Genomic DNA, 12,159 nt, shown 5'->3' on the forward strand with positions numbered 1-12,159 from the left:
CGCAGCATTGGATGTGTTACCACACAAGACTGGAGCATCCGGCACACTTGAACAGCACAACAGCTGTGGATTTCTTGTGCACAGCACAGACATGATGCCAAATTGTCTCCCAAATGAGCAGCTACTATTTAGTTACTATTGGCATACTGCTCTAGCAGCGTGTGGCCATCTTCAGAACGTTAAGGGTCAAGTTCTAGAATCAGCTCTGGGTCCTAAGAGTCCAGTCTCTGACCTGTTGTGTGTGTGTTCCGTCTCTGAGCTGTGTGTGTGTGTGTGTGTGTGTGTGTGTGTGTGTGTGTGTGTGTGTGTGTTCAGTCTCTGACCTGTTGTGTGTGTGTTCAGACTCTGACCTGTTGTGTGTGTGTTCAGTCTCTGAGCTGTTGTGTGTGTGTGTGTGTGTGTGTGTGTGTGTGTGTGTGTGTGTGTGTGTGTGTGTGTGTGTGTGTGTGTGTGTGTGTGTTCAGTCTCTGAGCTGTTGTGTGTGTGTTCAGTCTCTAAACTGTTGTGTGTGTGTGTGTGTGTCCTTGTTAGTCCCCCTGCCCGCTCCTGAAGCGCTGAAGATCCTGAACGAGCACGACCACATCTTCCTCTTCTGGAAGAGCCTAGCCGTGAAGGAGAAGACCTTTAACGAGAGCCGGGTGAGTGACCAGTCTCTCTCTAACGAGAGCCGGGTGAGTGACCTGTCTCTCTCTAACGAGAGCTGGGTGAGTGACCAGTCTCTCAACCAAGTGCATGTTCGCATACTTGTTCGTTTAAAATAGTTTAATAGTTTTCTGTAAACCCCAGATTTTATTATTTATTTATGTTGCCCAAATTGGTCATGCGGTATAATGTTTTGGTGTTATTAGATATTATTATTATTATTATTATTATTCAAATTAAGTTTAATTGAAGTAATATTATTTGGCTGCCAGTGCTAAACATGACCTGGGTGATGCCTCAGGCCTGGGCTAGTGGTGTCCAGTCCGTTCTGATTGGAATGTGCCGTGTGTCTGTTTTCTACTCCTTCCTGGACACGTGTCCCCACGCGCAGGGTTATGAGGTGCACGTGTACGACAGCGTGACCAACTCCACCACCTGCCTGGGCAACACCACCGAGACCTTCCTGCGCATCAACAACCTGCTGGCCCAGCACAACTACACGTTCTCCGTGCGCGCCCGCTGCCTCCTCAATGGTCAGCTCTGTGGGGAGCCGGCCCTGCTGCTCTACAACGACCCTGATGCCCCCGCAGGTACCGTCCCACACCCCTGGACATGGCACACCTTGCAGGGCACACCTTACATGATGGCACACCTTATATGATGGCACACCTTACAGGGCACACCTTGCATAGCACACCTTACATGATGGCACATATAGAAGTTGTTGGTTGTTTGGCCGTTGTGGGAACTCCCCCATCTAGTAACACAGTGAATGTAACACCTTTGCGTGTGTGTGTTGCGTGCGTGAAAGCAGGTCCAGACGATAGTCGTGCCCAGTCAGGTGAATGTAACACGTTTGCGTGTGTGTTGCTTGTGTGTGTTGCGTGTGTGAAAGCAGGTCCAGACGATGCGCGTGCCCAGTCGGGTGGTGCGGGGGACGCGGCGGCAGTGGTGGTGCCCGTGCTGTTCCTGCTGCTGCTGGGGCTGTGTGGCGGCCTGCTGCTCCTCTACCTGCGCCACCGCCGCCTCCAGCACAGCTTCACCGCCTTCGCCAACAGCCACTACAACTCACGCCTGGGCTCCGCCATCTTCTCCTCAGGGGACGAGCTGGGTAAGACTGCCCAGGGGTTATGTGTCCTCACTCCCTCTCTCCCTCCATCTCTCTCTCCATCTCCCTTTCTCTCTCTCTCCATCTCTTTCTCCCTCTCTCTCTCTCTCCATCTTCTCCTCAGGGGACGAGCTGGGTAAGACTGCCCAGGAGTTATGTGTCCTCACTCCCTCTCTCTCCCTTTCTCTCTCTCTCTCTCCATCTCTCTCCCTTTTTTTCTCTTGCTCTCTGTTCCTCTCTCAAGTGTGTGAGTGTGTGTGTGTGTGTGTGTGTGTGTGTGTGTGTGTATGTTTACTAGCTTGCTGGGCTGTACTGGGTGAAAGTGCTGTTTCATTGCATGACTTAAGCATACAATGATCTTTAGCAAACTGCTAGTGTTTGCTGAGCCGATTCAGCAGAGTGTAGGAGCTGTATATAAACTTCTTTAACATGCACAGCAGGATATCTTTCCATACATGTCACTTTTTATACACCGTAAGCTCTTGTGATTGGAGAGCTTATCCTCTTTGCAACTGACTGATCTACATCACTCTTCTTCGTCCCCCAGGCGATGATGATGAAGATGCACCCATGATCAGTGGCTTCTCCGATGATGTTCCCATGGTGATAGCGTAGCAGGATTATCCTCCTCCTCATCCACCTCCTCCTCATCATCATCATCATCATCAACATTCTCGCTCCTCACTATCAACCCCCCCCCCCCCTCCTCCTCTACAACACACACACACACACACACACACAGATATGCCCCACCCCTATTCCCTGGGTGCTTGTGCCAAGAGGTTAAACTTAACTGATGGGAGCTCCAAATCACATCTCCATCACCCAACCAAACACCTGATGGAAGCCGTTTCCAGTTTCAGGAGCAAAGGGAGAATGAGCGGAAGAAAGATATTTTTAAAAGAAAATACGAAAGATGCACTTTTTTTGGATGCGCAATAAATTATTTTTTTATATGGGTAATAGACTTTCTGGGGGTTAGAAAAAGCAAACTGTGAAGGAAAATTGAGTTTGTCAGGGATGATTTAAAAAAAAGCCCTGTTGTACTATAAAGTGATTCTGTCTCAAGACCTTGCATAGGCCTAAAGCCAAACTTAGTAAATAGCTACCGGAAGAACCAACTCATCATGAGAACTAGAGTAGTTAGCAAAATGGCAAACCCAAAAAAATTCATTTTCATTTATGAATGTACAGCTGAAATAAGACATGAATACTTTGTGAAAGGGAAATGGGTACGTCTTGTTGGCACTTAGTACTTGCACAGATTTAATTGTTTTTTAAGTTCTTAATTTGTATCACTGTGTGCCGGTAATGTAGAAATAACATGAATTTACCTATGGTACCTTGTAAGAATTTGCGTTTTTAGATTTGTTGGTTCCCAATATGACATGACTTACATAATGCAGGTGTGTTAAACTGTTACTTTTTCTTAATTGTTTTATTTTGTGTTTGTGTTGGAGGTGAGCCTGGGACTTGTTAACTTTGGCCAGGGCAGTAGAGATTGCAGCGGTACATGCTTGTTTTGGTACATCAGATGATTCCCTTCAATACTTGTGAAAACAGTCTTCAGGAACCTTAAGAAACTTAATGGAAAGATACTTAGTCTCTTCTGGCTTTCAAAGAAATATTTGTTTATTTACAAAATGTGCTTACAATGCTGTGCCTCTCTTAATCTCTTTGCTTGGAATGGCTTGCTTAGGTTTGCATTTTGGGGGATCATTCCATCGATTCCATGGTACCATGCAAGTTCCCCTGAGTTTAGATAAAAATGCATTTATTTCGGGGGGAGGGGCGAGGAGTGGGGGGAGGGTGCATTGGCCTGGCTGGCACTGCCCAGTACAGATGTGATGAATGCAGTCCAAATGGTCTTGGGATTTGCCACAGCGACGTTCTCAGGGCAGCAGCGATGAGGGGTCGAGTTCGAGGCCTGGTCCAGGAACCAGCGCCCTGACCAGAGCGCCTCAGCATAGACATTTATAAAATGGCAGTAAAAACAAACGCATTGAGATTCAGCAACATCAAGACAGAAAGATGCAATGCAGTAAAGAAAACCAGAACGTGTGACAGAAGGCTCACCACAGACCACAGACATGTCCAATGTGAACAGAGACACCATCCTAAAGGCATTAGGTAGTGCCGCGATCGAATGGAAAGGTGGTTTGGCTTTCCAGAAGCGTCTGCTCACCCAGTCTATGCTCTCTCTCTCACTCTCTCTCTCTTTGGAGTGCTCTCTCTTACTCTCTCTTTCTCTCTCACTCTCTTTCTCTTTGGAGTGCTCTCTCACTCTCTCTCTCTTTGGAGTGCTCTCTCACTCTCTCTTTCTCTCTCTCTTTTTGGAGTGCTCTCTCTCACTCTGTCTTTGGAGTGCTCTTTCTCTCTCTCTCTCTCTCTCTCTCTCTCTCGGGAGAGTTCACAGCTCTCCGTGTCTGTGTTGTGTACTCACGTTAAAGCCCCCCAACCCCACCACCTTCCACCACTCCTAGAGTTCCAGAACTCTCTCTCTGTAGAGTTCCACCACTCCTAGAGTCCAGAACTCTCTCTCTGCCCGGTCAACTGGATGTGTCTGTTATTACTTTGTTTCTTTTATGTTTTATGAATGTATTCAGTGATTTTAGTTTTTCCTGTTTGGGGTGAATTATACAGTATCTTCAGGGGGGTTGGACCTGTGTCTTCAGTCCTGAGAGCTGATGTACTACTAACCAGAGGCTTGTTTTACCACCTAAATGCCCAGTTGTATTGGAGTCCTGTCCCATATGCATCAGCCTCCCAGCAGACCGCGACCATTTCTGTACCACCGGCATCGACATTCAGCATCGGCCCCGATCCAGTCAGCAGGTCACCCTACAGTGGACCACAGGGTATGCTGCGGAGCAAAGTCACTGGCATACTCAGGTCACTTCAGGACAGGAGTAACCGCTGATCTCAAAACAACAAAACAATAGATGCTTAGTGCAGTGTTCTTTTAGAGATTAGCGGTTACTCCCAAAGTTAGCCGGGTTAGCCAGTAATCTCGCTTCGTACTAGTATACCCCTCTGGGTCAGCCAGTAATCTCGCTTCGTACTAGTACACCCCTCTGGGTTAGGCAGTAATCTCGCTTCGTACTAGTACACCCCTCTGGTCTCCATCGTACCCAGCTGCTGTAGTCCCATGTGCTGGTCGGGTCTATTTTCTGTGTTCTTTTGTGCTTGTTTGTTAATCTTTTTTGGTTTGTTTGTTTGTGATGTTCAGTTGGTTGTGGCCTTAAAATAACAGAGGAATTGAGAAAATGGGTGGTAGATTCTATTAGTGGACATTTTTTTGTTTTGTTTTGTTTCTGATTTTGATTTGTTTTTGTTTTTGTCTTTAATTTGCCACTTATGCCTTACAAAAAACATATTAAGCTAGAGGTATGTACCTATGTATGTATGTAAGTATGTATGTATGTATCTTTTTTCAGATATAAATGTCAACACGTGTGCACACACAATACACATATACACTGAACTTGTAAAACGGGAGGCTCGGAGAAAAGACGATGACATTTGCGAATGGAAAGGAATTGATCTTTAAATTGTACTACTCTGTGTTGGCTGTGACCTCAGTCTCCTATCTGAGCCATCAGGAATGTTTATTTTTCCCCTCTTGTCTTTTTTGTCTGTTTTGGAAGCCTATCCAGTAATTTAGTTATATATGTATATGTTGCTTCAGAAGTCACATATTTTAATCTGTCAAATAGAATGCGTATATTTCTTTGCACAATAATGGCACGAGGACCTCACCATGTTCTCCTTTGTTGTTTTAAAAAAAAAAAAGAATTGATGCATCAGAATAGAGATGGTCAGAGATGTTTTTGAACCACTTATGCTGAAATAAACATTGAAACGGTTGTTGTGTTTGTTGATTTTATGAAACCTCAAATGACTTGTGTTTTCTACATTATGACCGCGCGCCTTGCTCTTCATTAACACCCGAGGGGCAGTTGCTGCAGCAAGATCAATCTTAACTGTGTCTAGCAGTTTTTAGTGCACAGATGCTTTAAAGAGCTTAATCTAGCAGAGGAACCTGCATTTATAACAACGCAATGTACAAAGTCGTTGATGCTCTGTAAAATCACACAGGTCACACTAAATAAAGATAGAAATAATAGGTTTTAGGTGCCCTGTGCGACAGCATATGTAACCAGTTTTCCCCCCTCCCAGTTGTGTGTGTGTGAGTGCATATGTAAGAACTCCCATGACACCAGCTCTTTTATAGGGCAGTGTATGGCTGGCCTTTCTGTGCTGCATCCTGATGCAGGAAATCATGTATTCAGCAGACCCATCAGCCCGTTCTTCGTGCTGAGCGCCTGTCCTGCACTACGCCAGAGAAGAACCAGGAGGAATATAATATAAAGAAAGAGGAGCTTGTGTGCGAATATTTTTAAGCAAATAGACAAAGGGATAGAAAAAAAACGAATTACAAAAATGGTTTTCCAACGGTTGAGCCATTGTTCTCCTGTCCTCCCGCTCACCCGAGCGCTCATACCTGCCCTACATTCAGTCACAAAGTCTCCAGGTGAACAAAAGGCTGGTTGTCCCTGATCAGCGGGATATGCTGTGCTGAAATCCTCTTTCCACATATAATGAACGTGGTCATGAGGGCCGAGTGACCCATGGGAGTTGCTGCGCGGTGTGACACTACAGGTATTTGAGCAGGTTGTTGGTGCTGACCTTTGCAAGCCAATAGCGGGCCACATCTCCGCTTTGAAAAAAAAAAAATATTGTTCACAAAATACAAAGCAATTAGAGAATTAAATGGAATAAATTGGGATGTTTCCTATTTACTATGCATGAAATAAATACAAAAACTTTCAGAATATATTGTTTTTCATCGCTCATCGTTCAGTGGACTGCATGCTCACGGGTAGGCTATCAACATTCAGGGTGGGAGCAGAAACAGGCCAAGCAGGAAATACAAAGACAGCTCGAGTAGGCCTACCTGAACGGTTTTTAAAGAATCCCAATCCTTGTCGGATGGATGCTACACGACTTTGACCGTTTTGTCAAGCCTTTGTGTCACACGCGGGGGAAGCTTGCCTCGAAAGTTCTTGTGAGAGCCCATTCAGGCACCCTTATATTCATCATCTGCAAGCTAAACTGTCGCCTGTGCAGAACACACAAAAAAGCGACGCTGGACAGCTGAGGACAAACCAGAGTGCAGATTGGCACCAGGGGCGGACTGGCATGATGACTTAAAGGTGCCATGTGTAATGTCCGCCAAAAATCAATTCATACTCCACATTCCATAAAAGATGGGGGCAGTATACATCCAGAAAGAGAGCTGGTCTACCCTAGAGTAACAACCGAGACTCGTGTATTGCAGTTTGGCTAGCGGTTATGTTGTCCGCATACTGCCTCCCATGGCCGAAACTGGTATTATGACACCTGTCGGGCTGTGGCTAGTAATTTAGCATGCTAATTCAGGTTGATATCTCTGCAGCACTATACCTTGTTATTTTTTTAATGACATCATCGCCCATATTTCTACTCATTCTTTTGATGCGTGTAGCTCATCTTTTCGATATTTTTACCTCAATTCTTACACATGGCACCTTTAATTGCGATAATGTAATGATGTGGTTATGATAACGTAAGGCCATGCTGTATTTATAATAAAAAACAGCGTAACTTAAATGTTCTAAATGAATGATTTGCAGCACAGGACAGCAAAAGAGTGTCAAATCGATGTTAATTGTTGGTCAGATTGATCAGTTTCCGTCAGACGTCCAAAATTCAACATCGATGGCATGAGTGGTGGTTGGTCTCTCTAAGTAGAGCGTCGAAAGGGTTCTATCTTGGAAGGGTAATTATCATGGTAAAGATGGGCTAAAAGACTGTAGACTGACGGAAATGTAGGCTACAAAACATCAAGTTATATTCATGCACAAGCCAACTAATATACGGTAACCTATAGACCCTTTCATCAATAAAAACAACAACAATGCTTGAACGTTCTATTTGGGCCCCAATCTACTTCCTCTGCATTAAGATAACATATGGAATGTTAAAAAGGAAGTCTTGTGGGGCCAACTATGATGCTGATAATGGAACTCTCTTGAAAGGGTCCATACGATAGGCTAGTGGAAGACATTAAAGATAATTATTTAATGTAGCTAAAATGTTCCAAAATGTAGCCTACCAGCAATGTAGTAGCCTATAGGCCAGGGGTTCCCAAACTTTTCCACGACAAGGCCCCCCAAATACCACTAGGTTCTGGCCAAGGCCCCCCAAATACCACTAGGTTCTGGCCAAGGACCCCCTTGATATTAAACCCATCGACAATACTACAGCAAATGTAAAAATACATTAAGCTAATCCTAATAATTATTTTAGCCGCAAGCACTTTGAGATGGAGCACACAATGTGTAAAAATTGCATTTGGGGCTTTCTGCTATATGAGAGCTATCACTCTACTATTATTCCCTGTAATTATCATGAAAAATATAATGTTCAGATATGCGACAAATTATTCTAATGGCATTGTATAGCAACCCTAATAGTAATGGGTATATTTTACATTTTTCAAATGTATTTATTTGTTTCTTTTATTTTTCCTTACAACTTTCTGAGGCCCCCTAGCACCCGCTCGCGGCCCCCACTTTGAAAATAGCCTACAGGAATTAAATATTTCTAGCAACAGCCCTATTTATTTTGTGTTGTTTCAGTTGTCTTACAGTGATTAACGTCTACAATCTAGGTAATTTAGCTCTTTACACGTAGGCAAATTCAGTAACTGTTTGGTGCTGCTGTCAGTTGAGCATTGTATAGTTTAAATGTAGCCTATTGAATAATTTGAAATGATACTTTGAATTCAAGCAGAAACTCTTCTTTAATAATTGCTTGTATAGCCTAGGCTACTTGAATATGAAGATCATGTACTCCATGGCTACCTCTGATCAGTGAGAGTGATAGCCAATAAGGCCTATCACTTTCAGTGCTCCATGACAGTTGAAAATCTATGCATATTTAAGGGTAATGCAAAGATTTTGTATTTAATTAGGTGTGCCCGACCGATTTGAGGGCCACTTGGGCCAAATATGCCAGGGCCGATTTTTGGTCCCAGTCCGCCCCTGATCGTCAGCATGGCATGTCACACATAGCCTACCTGCTCCACCACTGAGTTCTTATCATGTAGCCGCAAGGCTCCACCACATGCTCACTGTCCCTCTGTATGCTTGCTTACATCCTCGTTTAAACTCAACGAACTTCAACATGTTGCTGACATTTGCTAGCCTACTTGCAATATTGTATTTTTGAATTTTCATTTTTTCATTTTTCATTTTTACTTTTGCACTATTGTCACTACCGGCATCCACCGCAATTTCATGTAGGCAACTTCAATTAACTTCTGATGGCTCACAAAATCCTGGCTCTGGGCCAAAATGCGAGGGGTGGCCTGACGTGAGCTGTTATTGGATCAGTCGAGTGTCAATATGGAAATGTAACCAGTGGGCCGCTGATTGTCCTTCCTTTGGGCCGATCGTTGGCCAAAATGATTAAATTATATATAGCCTATTCTATCGGCCCAAAAGGTGCGTCGGCCCACCGGGAAAATGCCCGGTTTGCCAGATGGCCAGTCCGCCCATGATTGGCACAATCTCACACTGTAAAGTTATCCCTTTGCTGCAAGGCCTCCAGGGACAGTCAATGCTGCCTTTGTCTTGTATTCGGAGGCCAAGCCTTTGCAGCGTCTGCAACTGCTCTTGTATTGGAAGGCCAAGCCTTTGCAGCGTCTGTTCTGCTCTTGTATTCGGAGGCCAAGCCTTTGCAGCGTCTGCAACTGTACTGCTTTTGGCGGTCTTTGGGTTGACTCAGGCACTCGACTTCATGCTGTAGGTGGCGACAAAAAAGACTTATAATCTTCCACTTGAGTGATCAAATTTTTCTAATCCCTGTGAGTGTTTTGATTTATTTATTTTTTTTTGCCATTCACCAATCCATATGCATGCGCGCGCACACACACACACACACACACACAGACACACACACACAGAGTGGATACTAAATCCTTTCTGCTGAAGCAATCAGCTGCACACTGAGATGGCCATCTTGAGTCTGGCTCAGACACCAGAGACTTCAAATCATCATTTTCACAGGGTGCGATCGCCAAGGAGGTCTCGCACACTCTGGAAGAAGAGATAGCAGATGAGGATAAAAACGGTCAGCACACAACATGGACATATCTGACCAGGTGTACAGGTGAACACAACATGGACATATCTGCCCAGGCTTACAGGTGAACACAACATGGACATATCTGACCAGGTGTACAGGTGAACACAACATGGACATATCTGACCAGGTGTACAGGTGAACACAACATGGACATATCTGACCAGGTGTACAGGTGAACACAACATGGACATATCTGACCAGGTGTACAGGTGAACACAACATGGACATATCTGCCCAGGCTTACAGGTGAACACAACATGGACATATCTGACCAGGTGTACAGGTGAACACAACATGGACATATCTGACCAGGCGTACATGTGAACAACATGGACATATCTGACCAGGCGTACAGGTGAACACAACATGGACATATGTGACCAGGCGTACAGGTGAACACAAATGCCTTTTGTCTTGTACACATGTATCCACTATCCATACACAGCCACACACAGAGAACTGAGTATTTTTACTGACTGCACTGAATAATTTTACAAATGGGACTCATTTATAAAAAATATAAATTGGATTTAAATTGTGTAGATCACAGTTCATAAGTACAGCAGTCTTTTCATACATTATTTAGATGAAGCTACTTGTGAAAGAATCTTATATACCTCATCACTTGCACCTGTGCTGCTTGAGCAAGCTAAGTGATGTACCCTTTATAACTTAAGATATGGGATACTGCTGCTATAAAGAAGCCGATACAGCACCAAATCATAACTGTTCCTTCCTATCCAAGCAAGTAACACATTATTGTGGCCTCCCTTATGCCATATGGAGCAACTACTATGTGTATTTTAATGCATTCTGACAGACTGAAACAAATAAAGGCTAGAATGGCACTGCATTGCCAGAGATCCTGTACAGTTTTATTTCTGCTTCCATGAGTTGTAAGATATGGCATCTGGTGGTGCTGGAGCTACTCATTTCCACTAGTGTTCATGACAATTGGACCAGTGGCTTTTACGTGAACTCAAGTCCTTGGGCTGTCCTTGTGTGAGCAAAGGAGTGTGTGTAAACTTAGCTAGTGATGTGTCTCCTCAATTGATGCCTTTAAGCAGGGATGGGCACAAATACATCAAAATGTATTTCCAAATAAAATACAAAATACCCACCTTAAAAATGTATCAAAATAAGCTACAAAATAGTGTTAATTTCGTCAGACGAGACAAGAGGAAATATGTTCGTCAACGACCTTTTTTTTCATGACTAAGACAAGACGATGACGAGACGGCAGTAATGTCCTGAAACACTGACTAAGACTATCTTAAGATGAATTATTGTTGACGAAAAAGAAGAGACTAAAATGTTTTGCATGAAATAAGAACTAAGATAAAATCTCTCTTCATTTTAAGTCTACAAAATGAGAAGACAGAATATCTAGCTGTTATGTTTTCAAAATATTCGAATGAGTTCATACGCAACAGCTTTCCTGTAGGCTAGTCTACGTGCTGTTGCTGCAACCCTGTGGCTGCAACACGAAACTACATGGAACAAGAACACTGGAGATTTCTGCCAGAGTTAACAACTAACTACCTAAGCTTTATGCCACAATGCTACATACCCAGAAGTTAAAGCTTCTCTCATACAAATTAACATCCACCAGAATGTCCATACGAAAAATGTTCATCATGTAATGTCAACTATTTAACTAGTTAGACTGATGATGCAAAGTTTGCTAGCAAGTAAGCTAATATGGAAAGTTAAGCTAGCAAGTTAGCTATGGCTAAGATGGAGAGTCTGTTTGGGGAATGTGTTGTGTTTGGCGATATCGCCATCTAGCGGGCGGAGTAAAACCTTAATACTTTGGTCTCGACAGTGTTTCTCAAACTTTTTCAGTTTCAGGACCACTTAACTAACCCTAGCTAAAAAAAAAAAAAAAAAAGATTAGACCTACTTCAACAGTAGCCTATAATTAGTCTACACAATAGGCCTACTCACTGAACCACCTTGCTTATTGTCTTTGCACTTTGCTTATTGTGTGGATTCATACTGTATGATTTAAACTGGCATATCTTACATAGACAGTGTTGCAGAACTGTTTTTACATACAAGTTGGTTCAATATTGCAAACAACTCATCTATATTATATTTTACCACGCCTGCTCACGGACCACTTGAGATAGCTTTATGACCACCAGTGATTCCCGGACCACACTTTGAGAAACACTGGTCTACGAATATGACAGTGATCCAGTCTAATCTTTTAC

The 12,159-nt window shown here is 43.6% G+C and overlaps 1 protein-coding gene across 1 annotated transcript in view; it reads left to right on the plus strand.

Moving 5' to 3' along the window:
• Positions 1-5,616, plus strand: part of sorl1 (sortilin-related receptor, L(DLR class) A repeats containing) — a 61,984-nt gene extending 56,368 nt beyond the window's left edge. The window contains exons 45-48 of the mRNA XM_048266945.1: positions 532-638; positions 1,034-1,232; positions 1,538-1,753; positions 2,298-5,616. Of these exons, the coding sequence (XP_048122902.1) occupies positions 532-638; positions 1,034-1,232; positions 1,538-1,753; positions 2,298-2,365 (590 nt within the window). The 3' untranslated portion in view covers positions 2,366-5,616. The remainder of the gene's footprint in view (positions 1-531; positions 639-1,033; positions 1,233-1,537; positions 1,754-2,297) is intronic.
• Positions 5,617-12,159: the final 6,543 nt, after the last annotated feature.

The sequence above is a fragment of the Alosa alosa genome, chromosome 16, assembly GCF_017589495.1.
Source record: "Alosa alosa isolate M-15738 ecotype Scorff River chromosome 16, AALO_Geno_1.1, whole genome shotgun sequence".
Classification (NCBI taxonomy): Eukaryota; Metazoa; Chordata; class Actinopteri; order Clupeiformes; family Clupeidae; genus Alosa; species Alosa alosa.